The 19,030-nt window shown below is 43.5% G+C and overlaps 1 protein-coding gene across 3 annotated transcripts; it reads right to left on the bottom strand.

Moving 5' to 3' along the window:
- Nucleotides 1-395: 395 nt before the first annotated feature.
- pax8 (paired box 8) lies at nt 396-9,768 on the bottom strand. 3 transcript variants are annotated; one of them, XM_068573973.1, is made up of 11 exons: nt 9,747-9,768; nt 6,612-6,777; nt 6,285-6,482; nt 5,987-6,063; nt 5,643-5,768; nt 4,810-4,985; nt 4,439-4,559; nt 3,945-4,202; nt 3,497-3,598; nt 2,129-2,215; nt 396-1,150 (listed from the first exon to the last, which is right to left on the bottom strand). In XM_068573973.1, the coding sequence occupies exons 1-11, from the start codon at nt 9,766-9,768 to the stop codon at nt 1,080-1,082; spliced, it is 1,404 nt and encodes a 467-aa protein (XP_068430074.1). In that variant the 3' UTR covers nt 396-1,079. The 3 variants fall into 3 exon arrangements, with proteins under 3 accessions (XP_068430074.1, XP_068430076.1, XP_068430075.1); XM_068573975.1 differs by having other exon boundaries at nt 2,129-2,204; nt 3,489-3,598; XM_068573974.1 differs by having other exon boundaries at nt 3,936-4,202.
- Between the last annotated feature and the right edge of the window lie 9,262 nt (nt 9,769-19,030).

Raw genomic sequence — 19,030 nt, forward strand, 5'->3', positions numbered from 1 at the left:
AATAATACAAATGTAATATTTATAATCAAATGCTTTTGTAAGTAAAGTCAACTTCAGCGCTCTAAACAACTCAGCACTGTTAGCTTTACACCTACAAAGTATTAATTTCAGAAGATATAATTCGTTTATCACCATCTAACAGTTTGTGAAATCAAAAGCACCCTTTAAAAAAGACCACAGTAAAAAACAGTAAATTTGTCATGCTTTAATTAAAATAATTCTTTAGAAATTCATTATTTACATCTGCAATAATATTAATAACAGTATAAGAAAAAATAGTCACAGTTCTTACCAAACATCAGAACATCAGCATGACAGCAAACTAAATGTATTCCAAGCAAAACAAATGTATTTCAAGCCTTGTTGGTTTTTGTAGCCAAATCACCATCCTCCTCCTCCTCATCAGTCATTCTCTGAGCAAAATTGCATCACTTCCCTGTGAGTAATTCATCATTTACAATATATACATATTGCGATAGACAAATATATTAATTGTCTTTCAGGGGCATATGTGGGCATTTTGTTGTAATTGTGATTTAACGTGTCACCTTTTAGTCTATTTTCACTGCAGGAAAAGCTCTTGAGATCTCAATTGAGGGTGAAAACAAGTCATAACATTTTATTTTTGCAAGCAGACGCAGATCAAGAAAAGGAATCAATTTGTGAAAAGAGGACAGGAAGCATTGTAAACAAAAGCAGGCATAGTTCAGTATAAAGACGTTGCATATCCGTGGTGTCGGGTTGCAGATGTGCGAGGAAAACAAAGTCTTTGGCCAAAAAACAGCATTAAAGAGCTCTGAACTGAAAATATGCACCTGGGTGTGAGACGGCAGGCCGAGTCTCTGAAAAACAGGCCCCGCGCGGGAGGAGTTTGGGCGACGTGTAAACGTGCGTGAGTCAGCAACGTCGTCAATAAAGACAAATAAATAACATATGAGGAGGTGTGGTAAAATAACACGTGTGTGCTGGTCCATCAGCAGAGTCTCAAGTTCACTTCCTGCTACGACTGTCATGCCTCAGAAGTGTCAGCTGACGGCGAAGCTCTCCAGTCTCGGTCCAGGTGGAGGCCGGCGAGGGGACTAGAGGTGGTCGTAGGCGGCTGAAGACGGTGGAGCGGTGCGGGAGGCGGTGCTGTAGTAATAGGGCGAACCTGTAGGGGGGGGGACACAGATGGAGGCCTTCAAAACTGGGAGGCGCCGGTGTCGGTCGATCGGACTTTCTTTATCCATCTTATCTGAGGTTTCACAGCAGATGGTTGAGCCGAAAGTCTGAGCTGCTTGGACTGTTTGTCCTGCGAGACTGGGTTGAGGGTTAAACCCTTTTTTCTTGGGTCTCGAGCAATAATCAAAGAGATAAGAGAGATGCAGGACTTTGCTTTTCTTAGCAGGTTGATTGGTGATGCAATGGAGGAGATTTACCCTCGAAAACCCTGACTGACGTACCTCTGTACGTCTGAAAAAGAGCTCCTCGGCTTATTTACAGCTTGCCAATTCATCATCTACATTGTCAGAGCAAACATTTTGTTAACTGTAGAAACTTGATCTTCACAATCTCCGCCTACAAGACACAATAACTGATTTGTGTTCCTAACGTCAGAAATGTCTTCTGAATGTCATCTGGATCGCACCTGATTGGTATTGTTTTGGACAAAAGGGTCTGACAAATAAATTAAGGTCAACGTAGTGACGTGCAAATGTTTGATGGGAAGAAACACCTTCATATGTTCTGGAGTAGTCATGTAAAAGGAAGTTACATGACTCCTGTGACTGTTTATTTCAGCCCTTTTTGTTTTAATCTTTGGCCTGATTTCTGCCTGCAGGCTGTAAAAGATGTTTCCAAACGTATTAATGGAACTTCCCTTCTTAAATATGAGTTGAATAAAGGAAAATAACACAGAAATTGAGGTATTACGCCTTAAGGTGACAGTTTGAACATCACTTTCTGGTGAGTCTCTCCTCTTATACAACCTTTTTTTTTAAAACCTAATGTTTGTTCTCCATGCATTTAAAAGTTAATTAAATAGTTTGTCTGTTATTGTGGAGGCCAAAATGGTTGCCTTGTAGTAAGAGTCAATACATTTAGAGGTAACGTGCAGGTACATGAGCTCGTCAGCAGTGAACACACATACCCAGGATGCTGGAGTTGGTGAACCTCCAGGCTTCACTGTAGGTGTAGGGCGAATGGCTGTAGGTCTGACCCGCGTAGTCTGTGCCCGCTGCGAGACCAACAGAACGTCATCAAACACCAGATAAAACGCATCGATACAACAAAGATCGTTATTAAAAGGGGCAAAGCTAAGATGTCGCCGAGGGCTCAGCGGGGTCGGGTTGTTTGTGTGCGCGCCGCCAGAGTCCGCTCAGGCTTAGCTCATAATTCACCAACAGTTAGTGCAGCCTGTAAACCATTAATCTGCGGTGCAGGTGGATGGCTGAGGGTGAAATCCCTCGACCCAGTGGTGCATGCAGCTATCGCCTCGCCGCCCTCTCTCCGCTCAGCACTCGGCCCTTTGCATCATCGCTCCTCCTCCTCCTCCTCCTCCTCCTCCTCCTCCTCCTCCTCCTCCTCCTCCTCCTCCTCCTTCTCTTCCTCCGCTCTGCATCCTGCACTTCCTGCTTGAGCCTCTCTGGCACTCCTCTTTCTTTCTTTTCTCTTTTTTAATATCTAATTGGTAATTATGTTGGCTGGAATGAATCCCTACACCCCCCCCCCCCTCCACCGCCTCCTCCTCACCACCTCCTCTCCACCTCCTCCTGCCCTAACCCCCCCCTCCCCTTTCACTCAGTAATTGTGTATCAACGCTTCCTCACAGCGAGCCCACCAGAAAAATAATAAATCAGACCCTCTCATTTCGCGCTTCGTAGGGCAGACTTCAAATAAAAAAGGCACATCACACACACACACACACACACACACACACACACACACACACACACACACACACACACACACACACACACACACTGGTCGTATGCAGGCATCCTGACGTAGACACACACTAACGTGCACACACACACACACACACACACACACACACACACACACACACACACACCACAAAGACCTCCTCCTCTTCGCTCATGCCCAGACTTTACTCCCCCCCCTCCCCCCTCCTCCCTCCACCACCGCCCACCCTGCATCTCCCTCCTGGGCCCCCTGGTTCCCATGGCGATGTGTGGTCAGAGGTGTCTGGGTGGGGGGTGTGGGCAGCAGGGTGGAACCCCCAGCCTGTTCCCTGTATACCCCCTGGGCCCACATGCACACACACACACACACACACACACACACTGGGCAGACTACTCATTGACTCAGCCTGTCTTCCTGTTAATCTGCAAGCCTCCGTTGGCTCCTTCTTGTCCTGCCTTCATCACCTTTCCTTGGCTTTCTCTCTACCTGCCTCCTGCTTTTTTTTTGTTGGTTGCTTTTCCTCTTTTTTTTCTCAATGGGACTTTTTAATTGTAGGAAAAAGGGAAAACAAGCTTCATTTCTATTTCATTACCTGCTACCATCCCCGTGATGGCAGAGGAGGAGTATCCTGACTGAGCTGGGGAGGGGATGTGTGGCGGGTAGCCCGGCAGGGTGGAGCTCACCATGTCACGCCCTAGAAACACACACAAAAACACACACCTTTAACATGGAGGTCAGCTATTATTTTACTGTTTGTAAGAGCTCAAGATGGTACAAACGGTTAAACGTGTAAGTTATTTCTTTTGGGAAAAAATGCTCCAAACCAACCGGGTTCAGTGATTTTGATGACAGTCGTTTTCTTTGTTTTGTATGAGGGTAAATTAAGGTTTTTTTTTTAATTCTTCACACATCAAGATATTTAATGAGGATGGGTTCAGCGTCAAATAAATAGCAGATTAATCGATAAATAAAATATAACTGACCCTTGTTGTACAGCCCCAGATGAGTGTGAACACGAATGAAATGGATGCTTTCATTACCTGAGATGATAGACTGACTGCTGAACTGCCCGTACAGTGGTGCATGATGGGAGAATGAGTTGAAGGCGTTGGGGAAATGGTTGGCGTTGCCGCAGCTGCTGCTGCTGCTGCTGCTGCTGCTGACAGAAACGGGCTTCTGCAGCGCCTGCAGCTCCACGAACGCCAGGTTGGACAACGCCATGTTCGGGGAGGGGCTCGTGCTCGTCACTTCTGGGGACATTTCCTGTTTTAGACAGAGCGGCAGCGGCTGTAGGGACTCTGAGGCGGCGACGGCCGGTGAGCGGGTGGGTGAGAAAATGAAAGCGAATGGTGAACATGAGTGGAACCACAAACTTAAAGAGTGACATGTCCAGAACAAACAGAGCGTGAGCGGTTTCAGGACGCTGCCGTGCGACGGCCCAACAGACGCCGATGGTAAGAGTCAGCGTGTTGAGGGCTTCAACTTGGTGCTCGGCGCAGGTCAAAGGTCAAGCGTCTAACGTTAAGCGTCTCACCGGTCACCATGGTGTAGCTCTGATGCGCCGCCAGATTCCGTCCAATGGCGGAGCCGGATGTCGAGAGGCTGGTCTTGGCCTCGTCTAGGCTGCCATTGATGAGCGACAGCGGGTACAAAGTCTGAGGATGACGAACAGGGATTAGCTATTGGTGTAAAGTGTGCGCGTGCATGAGTAGAGGCAAATATGCAAATATTGACCCAAATGATAAGGAAACAAAATAAAGGCAGGATTTTATATTTTCACATTGCGGTTCCGAATGAATCTGAAAGTATAAGTAAATATATCTGTGAATGACTGTGTTTCCTTTGCAGTCGCACTTCAACATTCCTCATACACATGTGGGCATATCGAGCGTAAAAGCTTCGCACCTGCTCCGTCTTGCTGCTGGAGGCGGAGCCGAATGAGTCCGGGGGATAGTGGTGACGATCAAACCCACAGTCCAGATGTTGCGAGGCGGCCGAGAAGTGATCCACTCTCATCTGTTTCCTCGGGACGCCTCCGCTGCCCTGAGAGTCCACGCTGTGCCGGCAACTCTCCTGATCACCTGAGCGACACGAGGAGGACGGATATGTTTACATGTGATGTGTGTGGTCTCAAATTATTCTGGCAAGACATACAAAATATAAGGAATTATTTGTTGAAATGGAACAATTTCATTATTTAAATGCAATGTAGAAAATGAGGTTAATCTTTTAAGTGTGTGAATAAATTGTTCATGTGTTTTCTTTTCTTCTTGCAACACCAGCACGCCTCAAATTGCCCTTTAAGCGACGAGTGGAGTATTTTAAATTCAATCTAACAGAATTTGTATTAAACACTTCATCGCTCTTTGTTTTGGGCCTCGTGGATCATTCTTCCATGAGACAGAAAAAAAACTTGTTCTTAATGAATTCCAGGTAAAATAAAGGTCAAATGAGTTATTAAATAAAGCAATTTGAAGAGTGAATGGTGTTTCTCAGCTTGTTGAGACATGATATGTCCGAGTGAATGACTTCAGGCAAAATAATAATACACTGTGTGCAACAGATCTAGTCACAAACTAAACTTAAAAAAGTTAAATATCAGTGTTTGAATTTGGAAATCCCTCCAGTGTGTCGCTCCAAAACTATCAGATAGTTGTTGTTTTCGTCCCCCTTCCCCACGGCTGATGGCAAAATGGTGCCAATTGTGTGGTGTCTCCTTCATTTGATCTAATTCTTACTGTCATCGTGGCTCCTCTTGCCCTCGGCGCTGGGTTGGGGGATACCCAACAAGCCACTGATGGAGTAGGTGGAGCCCAAAGAGTCTGAATGTGGAGACTCGGGAGGGGTGACGGCTGAACTCGGGACTGACGGGGGAGAAAAACCAAGACAGACAGACTTGAGACGGACAGCGGAAACGATACTGTACATCTCACTAGTCCTGCAGCCACGAAGGTCAGCAGCTTAATCCTACACAACAATGAGCGCACTCTTCAACCTTAATCCTTCACCATCACGGGATAATGCTCGGTGATATGTGCATTGTGCTTATGTGTGTGTGTGTGTGTAAATGCTAAAGACTTACTTAAGGTGTGTCCTGGACTCAGGCCTTTTCCATCCAGAGGCAGATTGAACGGCTGTTGGACCTTTGTTCGAATTATTCTGAAACAAAAAGAAGAAACGCAACTAAGTGAGCAATCATTTCGCATTCAACACTGTGTGTACACGTTGTTTGGTGTGTGTAAGCGTTGCCGTATTGACAGCACATAATGGTTGAAAGGAGACCTTCAGTAGCACGAGTTCTTCTAGATATCCACCAGCCGCCGGGACACATCTCATATCTGTTCCTCTAACAGGATTTCATTCATAATTCAGTTTGTCACCTGTTAATGGAGCTCACGCTGGGCACCGTGTCGCTGTCACACACTCCCTCCGCCAGCAGTCTGTCCCTGATTTCCCAGGCGAACATGGTGGGATTCTGCCTCTTGTAGTCTGCTATTTTATCCACGACCTTCGGGGTGGCCACCTTGGGCTTGGAGCCGCCGATCACGCCGGGTTTGATGCTTCCGGTCTCGTAGTAACTGGAAAGAAGAGCGAGGCTTTCAGTCACTCCTTTAGTGTTGCTGATCAGTAAACCGCCTCTCGCGGCGTTAGAGAACACAACCAGGCGGATTAACAGTAACAGGAAGTGGAGCGCGGCGCTCGCTCACCGGCCCAGGATCTTGCTCACGCAGCCGTGGCTGACTCGGAGTTGCCGGGAGATGTCACAGGGCCGGACCCCCTGGTGGGCCATGTCCACGATGCGTTGCCGGATCACCTCCGGAAGTGGACGGCCATTAACAAACATTCCACCTAGTTGGTTAAGACCCCCATGACCTGGGGGAGGAGGGGGGATGAACACTCATAAATGTCTTGGAACTTGACACACGCCATCGTCACTGCACTGTAAAGTCACACACACACACACACACACACACACACACACTCACACTGCGGACCGAGACCTACATCAGAAAATATTTGAGCAATTCATTAATTATTATTTAGATCCCTCAAAGTTGTCCCCGTGGTCACAATCATCTCCACATTCATTGACGATGAATAATTCACAAGTACACACACATTACACACTCCTCGCTGCTCAAATACACAAACACACTACACAGAGACTCCTCCAATGCTCAAGTACACAAACATACAGATGCTTTTGTCTATTTGAGATGCAAGTTCAAGTCATGAACTAACGTAATGTTGCAAGTAATAATGTAAGGGAAGCTGTTGAAAAAACATATAATAAAAAAGCAGATTAAATCTTAGTGTTGGACTTCAAGGATTTGATCATAAACAATTAAAAATCATGGCATCTTATTTTCTTAAATATTATGTTGTTGCTGGTTTGCGATGTCCTGCAACATTTATCAATCATTCTTTAACAAGCAGACGATGAGACGCGTGTCATAAATAACTGTGTCAGGTGCATAATGAAGTTTTGTGTTTAAAAGTGGAGGACACAGAGGAGATGAAGGAGAAACAAACCTTCAGTGAGCCAACAAGGCGGCGGTGAGTAATGGTGGACGTTCATGTTTCAGGGTTGATTCATTCACTTGTGTTTTAAAAAGGAGAGATTTAAGGGGAATGGATCAATAAAGTTGGATCCAGTTTAAGTTTTGAGAAGTCTATTATCAACACATTGATTTTTTTTTTACTTGGGTTTTAAAAAACTGTTCTATCAAATATTAATTATGGAAATATTATTAGTGCTTTTGATTATTTCATTATGCTCCTATTTAATTTCACCCAGCAGCAGAGCTATTCTTTTAAATGCATTATTGTTTGGTTAATTGCGGGTTAATCACCTTCTTATAAATAACAATACCTGCAGGCTTATTCTCACAATTCTCATTTATATAGCCACTAATTTGTTTTGAGGGCTGTAACATGAGGCTTGGTGAAGTTGACTGTCATTATTGGGAATTATTTTGGAAACATGAGATTTAGTAAAGAATCCAGTCTATAATTATAACAAAACAATACTAATTATTATACTTGATCTTTTTACCGGAATAAAATAAAACTGTGATATTGTTTTGTTTGTGTTCACATGCTTTTTCCAAATGTAATATATCATAGTTCCTATTTAGATATATTCATATGATTAATTAAATGTAAAGCTAGTACTTTGTGGTTTTGATAGTATTGATTTGTGCAAATGCTGTCAGATCACTGAATTACTGCAAAAAAACAACAACAAAAAAATGACAATTCTCATAAATATCAAATATATTGCACGTGCATTGTTCTAAATAAACCATTTCCGATGTGTCTCCTGCAGAATTCGGTCCAACAGCAGAACCGGTTTCCCCGGTAAACAGCAGACAAAGCGCGCGCTGGCTCTCAGCAGCCTCCTCTATCTCCTCTATGGACTGCACGGTGGTGACTCTGCAAGAACACCATTGCTTTTAATTTAACCCATTGAAACGCTCCTTTTTTCTCTCAGCCTTTTCCCAGCTTTCATTTCCACATCAAACGGCGTCCGGACGAGGCCGAGGAAGGGGGGGAAGGAGGGAGGGAGTGAGGAGGGAGGGAGTGAGGAGGGAGGGAGGGAGGAGAGAGGAGGGGAGATGGGGGGGGGGGGGGGGGGCTCTATTAACGCTGCCAGCGGAGTGTGGAAAAAAATCTCCCCGCCAAGCTTCATCAACCTGCAGGATATTAAAGTCGAGCAGACCCGGGGGGCGGCGAGCACGCACGCGTGCACGCGCACGGAGCACAGACAGCGCGAGCACACCGAAAAACAAAGCGCGTATTTATTAGGAGAAAACTTAGATAGATAGATAGATAGATAGATAGATAGATAGATAGATAGATAGATAGATAGATAGATAGATAGATAGATAGAGAGAGAGAGAGAGAGAGAGAGATACATAGACATACAGATAGATAGATAGATAGATAGATAGATAGATAGATAGATAGATAGATAGATAGATAGATAGATAGATAGATAGATAGAGAGAGAGAGAGAGAGAGAGATACATAGACATACAGATAGATAGATAGATAGATAGATAGATAGATAGATAGATAGATAGATAGATAGATAGATAGATAGATAGATAGATAGATAGATAGATAGATAGATAGATAGATGGGAGGATTATTCTAAATTGATATCTGACAACATAAAGTGCCAACTAGTTAACAACCTCAATATCCTGCACAATGAGCAGATGACAGGAATTACAGTGAGCAGACGAGACATCTTTCTGAATCCCATTGGAGGCTGATATTCTCCAAAAAAGGAATGTTACTGACGTCATGCTATACAGCCAAACAGGGTTCAAACCCATGACTTTATTTTAAACTCTAGATCCCAGAAAAAGATGATGCATAACCACGTAAACATCATATAGGTTCAATAAAGAGCTGGAACAAGCTGAGTTAGTGACTTTAAGTCCCTCTATTTTGCATTCACGTAAACATTTAATAAATGGTTTGTATGCAGTTGTAAGTGTAAAGACGTTCATTTATACCGTCAACAGTTATCTGAAGATTTTGGACTATTGTCCTGTATTATCTGTCTGGACAGCAGCCTCAATGTATGGATACAAATCCACAGAAGGAGTTCAAGTTGTTGACAAATAAACTTGTATGACAATGTCTGTGTGGGTGGGATGTGAACCATTTACTGTTGTGTTATATGTGAAAGGGGATTTAGGAGAATAATTTCTTTCCAAACTTCAAGTTGAAGGGGAAATAAAAGGGGAAAGTCATGCGAGCAAATGCCAAATGTGTTCAGCTAAACTGTTCACAGGAGTCCGAGAGGCCAACTTGTGTTGTGTATTTACCTCTTCCAGCGTAGTTGGACATATCCCTGAGTTTTTGGTCCTTGCTCCACCAGCTGAACGTGTCGGTCGGCTCCACGCTGTCCCAGTTAAAGTGTTTTTACTCCCCGTCCTGCCTCGTCTGGCATGAGTGTGCTCCTGAGCGCACTGTCGACCACACGCTGCAGGAGGACAGGGGTTTATCAAACTGGCTGTTTGTCATGTGGGATGCCTCTGAGCTCAAATACTCAGCTGGTGGCACTCTGTGTGTCTCTAAGAAGAAATACAGCTAAGATTCTTGTACTCAGATCATCATGTTCCTGTATATTTTACTTTCAGGCGAGAACAGGCCCCATGTGTACCTGCATTTGGGTAAAAATATTAGAGTTTAATAACCAGTTTGTGACCCTCTGCCCCTTCGGTCAACCAGACGGCTCCTGTTAGACATAAAGTGTCGTAATCAGCCATGACTGCTTGCATTAATCAGCTTGTGAGTGTATTTTATGTTGGGTAATGTATGTTTCATGATGTGAAGTTGTAAGTGAATGCAACTTAAGTTTGAGGAGAAAGACTCGCTGCAGTGTGTTGATATGACAGATTATTTAACCTTTTGAAAAAAACATCAATACTCAAATGAAATTAACCTCAATTCAATCACTATGATCAAGTGATCATGAATAAAAATACTTTTCTTAAAGATATCAAGTGGCTGCTTCATCTCTGATTTGTTCATAGCAACACAGAAGGACTTCAGAGATGTGACAATATTTTAGGAACCCAGCTCTTAAGTAAAAGAGGCTAAATCTGCTGTAAATGTGGTCGCTGGCAGTAGTTTTCTTCCCCACATGAGGCTCCATCTGCTGCACCTCTCACTCTGCTGAAGCAACTTCCAGCTCCACGATAAAAAAACAATGAAAGAAAAGAAGGGTGATAAACACTTCTTTTCTACACAGACTCAGCTGCTGTATCAACTGCAATTATTGGAATAACAAGAGTAAAAATGTGAGGACATGTGGAAGATAACTGTGTGAAAATGGTTGTTAATGTTGCTGCGAGGAGCAGTTTTAATGCCATTAGGGCGTGTCAGGTGTTGTCATGTCCTGCTGGGTGGACACTTTAAAATTAACCAAATAATTAGCAGACTGTCACACGCTGTTAGATTTGATGTGATGATTGACGACATCAGTAAGTTAAGTCAAACTTATTTTGGTTTCCTGCCGTGCATTGCCATGTTCATTTACTTTCTGTTGTTTGACAGTAAAGATGTGTTTATTTTGAAAGTATTTGGAAATTAAGTTGAACTTCTTTTGTTTGTGTTTTTTTACTTGAGCATGCAGATTGAAAGTTGAGGTAGAAATGCAAGAATAATTCCAAACTTCATTGGTAAGACACAAAAATAAAAGCAGCTGGTTGGTGTCATGTTGAGAAATGCCACATTATTTAAAATGTGGGTTACGTAATGAATTTCATTTTTGATTGTCTGAAATAAAAAAATATAGAAACCATGATAACAAAACTATATATATATATATATATATATATATATATATATATATATATATATATATATATATATATATATATATATATATATATATAATAAATCACAATTCATGAAATCAGTTTTTGGAACACAAAACAAGGACAAATCTGACTAAATGTAACTGTGTAACGATGTAACATTTATACTGTTAATACTAGTTTATAACAACTGATTTTAATTGTTCCTGTTAACAATCATAATTAATGGTTTTTAACCTGCAAGTTAACATGGACATTTTAACAACCATTATTTTTCAACATTCAGCACCTCATGTCATTTTATCTGATTCAGTTTTAAAATATGTATAGCTCGTTTTTGTGTTTTCTCTTCTCTTAATTATTTATACTTGCATTAATTAATTAAATAATTAATTAAAAGGTTCTTTTAAAGAATGTTATCTGATTTTTTCCCCAGTGATTTACACTTTTAGACTTTTATTTTATTTTATCCCGGTGTACAGTTTAACTTGCCTGCAACAGATGACAGAAACAATATTAGTACTAAATACTATATTAGTACTAAATACTATATTAATACTTTAGCTCCTAACTTGAGCTCACCGTTATTTTTCTTTTCGGGTGATGCGTGAAGCTTTATGGAGAGAAAGAAAACACAAGCTGCGATTCACTCCTGAATACCACAATTGTTCAGCTCTTTTGTGCAATAACAGCAACGCATAGGAGCAGAAATCTGAATTTATCTCTTTAAAAAACTTCCCGCTCGTGAAATAAACTCGTTTCTTTTCTACGAATCCCCAAAAGCAGAGCGACAGTTAGTCGACAGCGTCTCGTGTGTGTTTTTTCGGGGGGGATCATTGAAGCATCTCCGCTCCGTGTTGTGGGGACTGCGGAGGGATACATCCATCCAGACATCACACAACGCAACAGTGACACACTGGAGTGGGAGCTTACCTTTCTGCGACGCAGCTCAAAGTAAAAAAAAAAAAATGTCCCCCGATATTGTGATATTATCCAAAACGATGAGGACTCCGGTGGTGTAATAGAGATGACGGTGTGTGTCCGGGGCTGTGCTGGAGGAGGCAGGGCTGCTGTTGTGTTGTGTGTGTGCAGCCAACACTCAGCCAGGTTTTATCCAACCGGGGCTGCGCACAGGACGGAGCCCTGCAGCCATTGGAGGAGGAAGAGGAGGGGAGAGGAAGGTGGAGGCGTGGTTTTATGGGAAAAGTGAGAAGCTCCCACCCTAAAAAAAAAAAAAAAAAAAAAAAGGCAGGATGACTGACCCTGTGTTTTGATGGCATTACACCCACAGAGTGACTGTACGGGGACACTTGTCAAGGAGACGGCTTGTTTTCCATTCACCTCCAGCGACAGCGCCGCTTTAATTAGACGGTGCCGGCATCTTTCACACACAATTTAGTGCCGGATCTTCTGCAATCAGTCACAGATTGTTCCTGACAGGTAAACTGCACTTGACTGAGAACAGACCGGCTCTTTCGCCCCAAATCGATTCCAAGACGTCTGCTTGAACACCCGTTAGGGACTATTTCGTACAAGAAAATTGGAAGTAGAAAGATTTAAAAACAGATGTTGGTCCAAATCACTATTGTGGTTAATAGCGCCGTGCAGGTGCTCCTGTTCAAGCTTTGTAGGCTTTTCATTAGTTGGGGAATTTTCCTCATAAAGTCTCATTATATTCTGTTATCCGTGTATTTATTTGTCCTGTAAAAATGCGGAACACATTTTCATTTCAATTTAAACATAACATATATAAAAACTTAAATCATGAAACAGCTCATTCTCAGATTAGGTGATTGTTCTTTCACATATGCATCTTTTTTTGTGCACTGTGGGTTTAATTATATCCTAATGCAGATTATAATGACACTGCGACATAAATAGCAACATACAAGTCCATGGATCACATTTAAATTGGGCCGTCTCGAAGCTCTTCTCCTGAAATCCATCTCCAAATAAATGAGATCAAAGCACAACCGAGAGGTTGAGCCTCTCTGCATCTATTTGACCGAATAAAACGAGCAATAAAATACACATTTCAAACATACGACACAGGTGACGCTCCCTGAGGCTCGCTGCATATAGATTCATGTGCATGTTTGCAGAGTTGCTGCGTTATATGGAAACGACTTGAAGCTTCAGGGAAGTGAGAGGATTTGACTTTCTGAAGCCGGGCTCGAACCCGCGTGATGTCACACCAGCATGCCAGGACCCCCTGAGTTAAAACGCTGTTAATGTTGTCTCTCACGAGCCTGTAAAACAAACACGACACCTCTAATGACAGCCGACCGTGGCACCGTGTTGTCTGATGGGAAAGCTGCTTTATTCCGCCATATGGAGGAGTTGTCGCGAGAGAAAACGAGGCACATTAAAGTAAATTATTGATGTTGGAGTAACAACTGATCTGTGAGAATTAAATCGTTTTTTACACACATTAATTCCGTTTATTAACGACATGGTTTACAATAAGAAAAGAGAACCACAATACAACTTCAGTCCTTATCGCGTCAGCCTGTGATTGAAGTCCGTCAGTGCTTGTCTTTAAAAAGCTCAGAGCCTCTGCAGGACAATGGGGCGACTGTTTTTCAATAAATACAACCGACAGGAGACTAAAGGGAATCATAACCTGAGATGGAAGCAGAGACAGTCCTCTGTAAAGTGACCAGAGAGAAACGACAAGAGCCCGGAGGGGAGAAGTGGCAGAAGAAAGAGGTTACCGAGAGTTTAACAAGGGATTAAAACTCAGAGATTTGTATCTATCGGGATGATACTGTGCATTAAAATAGCGCGTAATTATATGGGTCCACTTGCCAAGGGGCAGGAGTCACACACGCCCAAAATCGGGACTTTCATAACGCACACAGGCCGATATTTAGAAAAATCTCCAAATGAAGCATCTTCGTATTCCCCTCAACCCGTGATGATACTGTCAGGTATCATGTTGCGTTTATTGAGGAAAGAGGTCGTTAATTCAGAGACATTCTTCGTGTTAAATGCCGCCAGTTCGCCACTGACGTCGACAGTGAAAGGAGAGAAATAAAGTGCTGATCATAATAGAGATTGTTTGACTGTAGAAATACACTCAGAGAAATGCGAGAAGACAAACACACATTCGTTACAAATAACGTTATTCTTGGCTTTGTAGTTATTTATCGAACGAAACAAATGCGCAAAAACATCACACCGTGTATTGATTTAAAACTAAAGCCATTGCACAGTTTAATAAAGAAACTGCATAGCGATTTTTGTGTGTGTGTGCAAATATCAACTTTCCCATATTTGTCTTAATAAAGAGATACTTTTTTGAGATATTAAATAGTAAGTCGACGTGAAAAAGAAGCGATCCATAAAATGCCGCGTTAACGCTGACAAGGTGCAAGTTGGGAAAGTGCTGTTTTAAAATGTCTTTCGCATGTGCACAAGCTGCCACATCATATTTAATGTGTTTCAACTCAATGCAAAATGACGGTGACAATTCCCTAAACATCCATACCTCGTCAGACATGATGGTGCAAGTGATTTGATGCTTTCTGCAACGCATCGTGTCAGTACAACCCGCAACAGAGTTACAATTATGTGTCAGAAAGAACCATAAAAGAAGGCCAGACTTCATAAAACCTTTAGCTCGCTCTCTGATTCAAATCTACAGTCTCGTCATTTTTCCTGCTGATTTTCTATCAAACTGTTTTAAGGCTGTCGGCTGAATTTCCATGTGGAAACTGCGTTGTTAGAAGTTCCCATATATATACTCATGTGAGTGGAACAACAGCTGCGGTTGCTTCCTCAATCAGATGTTCCTCCCGGAAGTTACGGACACAAGGTGACCTCAGATGAAAAGAACACTTCGAGGAAATATGCAATGTTTCTTCCCTTTTTCTTTCTTGTCTCCGGGTGTGTCTTGTTGACGGGAGTAGCTCCGGATTTACTTCCCCGAGCAAAGTGTGTGTATGTGTGTGTGCGTGTGTGTGTGTGTGCGTGCGTGTGTGTGTGTCCGCAAAAAGAAAAAGCAGCAGCGTGACCTGCGGCGACAGGTGGCAACAAGAGGTGAGGGTAAAAGGTCAGGCCGAACACTTCCGACTGCAGAGATAAGACGTGCATAACTATGGTGGTCGATGTGTTGCTAAAGGGAACTGCTCGGATGCCACAGCACAAAATACACTGGACACATATATCTTACATTTTCTGTATTTTGACTTCTGCAAAAGAAAAAAACGAGTTACAGCTTAAAGATAATTCTACAGGTTTATATTCCAGGACAGTGATGTTATAGCAGAAACTATACTACACTTTACAGGCCACACAAAATAAATATACAACAACCATAGAATAACAAAACAAGTATTAGGGTCTACAGCCCTCATGAACAAGTTTCGGGTTGTGCACCCGCGGGTTATTATAGAGAACCCGTGGAGATAAACTATGAAGCCCGCGTGGACTGACACACACATAAAAACCCTCCGAGGGTTTCATAAAAGTCCGATTTGTCCTTCTGTGTTCACCAGCATCCTCTCTCATCCTGCATCCCTCACTCAAAGTAAGAGAGGTGTGACTGTCGGACTCGCGGTGCGCGCTCCCGCGCTGATGCATCGCCTCCTGCTCCCCCCGCACCCATGCGCGCTCCCGTAAAGATGAATGCTTCCCGGGGAAAATCACCCACTTAATGACAACTTTTATAAATCTAGCTAAGCGAGCGCACGTCTCCTCTGTGGTCAGCGAGTCGAGATGAGCCCGTAATTAGGTCATAATAGCTGCAGAAACACCTCACTATTGATGATCCCATTATGGGGCGATGAGCTGCAGCTCACAAGTGAAACATATACATCTTCTGCCCTGTTCCTGGTTAATTTACACATTCACAATCATATTATTTTTGCAAATATATAAGGGGGAATGCCAAGTCTACTTTATGTGTATTCACTGAAATGTCTTCAGACTTTATTTATGTGTTTAATGACATATTGTATTCTGTTAAGGGCTTTTTGAGTGTCCCAGTGTGTCACCATGAGAACTGGGACACAACACAACATCCTTAAATTAAGTCTGTAATACTACTAACTTGATAATAAGTGAAGGGTAAGGTGATATGATGACTTTTGTTTCACTTCTGCATACATGGTGGTCTATATATGTGTTGCCTATTTGTTACCATATGGGGTTCAGTCACGTCTAGGTGTTACTGTCATGATGCATGTGTTGCCAATAGCTTTTCAGCTTGTTCCACCTTCATCCTTTCAGTGCCGCCCTCTTTCTCTGCGACCAGGCTCTACCATCTGTTTTGGCTTCTCTCCATTCTGTGCCCTCATCTTTTTCTCCTCATCTTCCTGTGTTTTGTGCATCCCTCCAGCTTTGTCTGTCTTAGTCCTGCCCCGTCCATTGTTCCCCCCGTGCCTCCCATTTCCGCTTTGGTGTTGCCCTCTGACCCCACAGCCTGTCCCCCCCAATGTCCCTCCTGCTGACGTTCCCCCCTGTGCAGGACCCCAAATCTTCTTGTTCTTCTCTTGACTGCTTCCCCTTTAAGTTTTTTTTGGGGGGTGTGGGGGGCTAATAACTGTTGCCAGCAAGCTCCACACAAAATCCCAGCGTGATTGCTATTGTGAGGCCTACAATGGCATACAGGCAGTAATGGCCATTAGCAACAGCGGGGCTCGACCTGTGAGCTGTGTTTAGTTGTGTTTAGCCCACATGCAATTTGGACTGGTGCACGCTCAGATGTGAACTCTTCAATCAAAAATGTTAATCTGCTCAATCTCAGTTCCTGTTGGTCTGTTACTGACCCTCTCACTTCCTAACCTCTCCTATATGAATTAATTCAGTGTGGGTGATAGAGGCCACACACACCCACACACACACACTCACACACGCAAGCACGCACGCACGCACACACCCACGCACCCCCATCGACACACACTAGTGATTGCAGTGGACTTTGATGATCAGAGCGGTCCGTCAGAGTGGACCTCGTCCTCATGCCTGTCAGTCAGAGTCGGTCTCCGGGGAGACGGGCATCACATGAGTGTTGGCTGGGATGTTTTTTGAGGCGTGTGGAGATGAAAGTCCTCATGAGAACCTCAGGTGGAGTCTCACAAGCCGAGAGCACCGAGTTAATCAAGTGGATGGTACAAGAGCCTCTTTATCCAAACAGCATGTAAGCTGTAGTGCAGAAAATGTCAAACCGAAAGTCAGAAGGAAACCAAAACCTCACATTAACTTGCTGAAGAGACAGAATTGTAAGAACTATAGCGCCGTCGTCAGGTCCAAACTTTAATTTGTTCAATACTTTTTTGACCACCTTTAAAACTTACGGCATTGTGTTTCAGCGCTAACTGTCACATGCAAACCAAGATCTCATGATTAACACTATATCTGCTACACATTAGCATATTAGCCTTAGCATTGGCAGTATGTTCCCAATTTGCTCCAAGCACCTCTGAGCCTAAGTAAAGACACACGTATGGCTGCTACAATCTCAACGTTTTTATTGTCAAGCTAGAGAGGTGTGTAGAATAAAAGCAGATAGTTAGGCACGCATCTATTTTCACACATTTCATTTCATATTTATTAGCCTGATTGCAACTGTGACTGGCTTCAGTATATTTGGCTGTCTCTGCTGTCACCAGACGATGAAGTGGAAAGAAATGTTACCACTGTACTGGTAACAGGCATTAAGAGAGACGCAGAGAGGGAGCGAGCGCCTGCAGATTTACTGCTGTGATGTCCCACTGATGCGTCGAGTTGACGATTATGGACAGCCCTGGGTAATAGCAATGTAATTAGGCCTTTACTGTCGTGTAATTCTCCGTCAAGCACATTGTCAATAGCTTGGTTGATGAGGTTGAAAGTGAGATTGGAATCCAGTGACCCGGGTCAGCCGGCGTATTACTGGCGCACACACATTTAAACATACAGACGCACACACACACAAACACACACGCACAGGCACAGCGCTTGTAATGCAGTGTTGATGCTGTGATATTTGCTTTTGCCCCAGTGTTGATCTAAGCTGACATTATGCTGTATGGCCCTGATCGCTGTTTGTCTGAGTGTTACATTCGTCATCTGCAGGAGGGCAAAAGAGGGATCAGGAGGACCGGGGAGCAAAGTGAGAGAGGGAGGTAGAGATGGCCTGGCAGGTAAAGGAGGGAGGAATACAGGGGGGCGAGTGAGGGGGAGGAGAGGAAGTGGGTGTGTGTGCTCATCTCTTGTGTGTCAGTTGCAGATCTGCTGGTGCGGAAGCAGATCTTTTCCCTCAGTAACTCTATTAATTTACCTCATTTATCTTAACCACCTCCCCCTCTCCCCAATAAATACTGGAGACCTCAATCCATGTGTGTGTGTGGGTGTGTTAGTGTGTTTGTGTGTGCGTGCGTGTGTGTTTGTGTGCACGCACGAGTGCGCGAGAACAACCATATATCTGTATGTGCGTGCGTGTGTGTGGGTGTGTGTGTGTGTGTGTGTGTGTGGTGGAATAAAAACACAGCAGCTCCCCTTTCTATTCCCAGAGGACAAATCCGTGGCGGAAAAACTCATTTTCCTGCAAATAGTTTGTCAGCCAAGCTAGGAGGAGTGATAAATTATCACAGACGTTAGGTGAAGGAGGGTGACTGGAGGAAGAGGGAAGCCCTCTCTCTCTTCTCTCTCTCTCTCTCTCTCTCTCTCTCTCTCTCTCTCTCTCTCTCTCTCTCTCTCTCTCTCTCTCTCTCTCTCTCACACACACACTCCTTCCTCTCATCCTCTCACTCACATTCCCAAACTGCTTCCTCCCATCACTCCTATTTACCTCTGATTCCTGC

The sequence above is a fragment of the Clinocottus analis genome, unplaced genomic scaffold (assembly GCF_023055335.1).
Source record: "Clinocottus analis isolate CAN_PGR_092001 unplaced genomic scaffold, fCliAna1.0.p SCAF_13, whole genome shotgun sequence".
NCBI classification, from domain to species: Eukaryota; Metazoa; Chordata; class Actinopteri; order Perciformes; family Cottidae; genus Clinocottus; species Clinocottus analis.

Bases quoted from the DNA above. Each gene is read 5' to 3' on its own strand.
- pax8 (XM_068573974.1), bottom strand. From the start codon at position 9,768: ATGTCCAACTACGCTGGAAGAG. The intron at 6,483-6,611 runs GTGAGCGAGCGC...TCTTCTTTCCAG, and splicing joins GTGAGCAAGATCCTGGGCCG to TTACTACGAGACCGGAAGCA. The intron at 3,599-3,935 runs GCATCCATTTCA...GTGTGTTTCTAG, and splicing joins TATCATCTCAGGTAATGAAA to GGCGTGACATGGTGAGCTCC.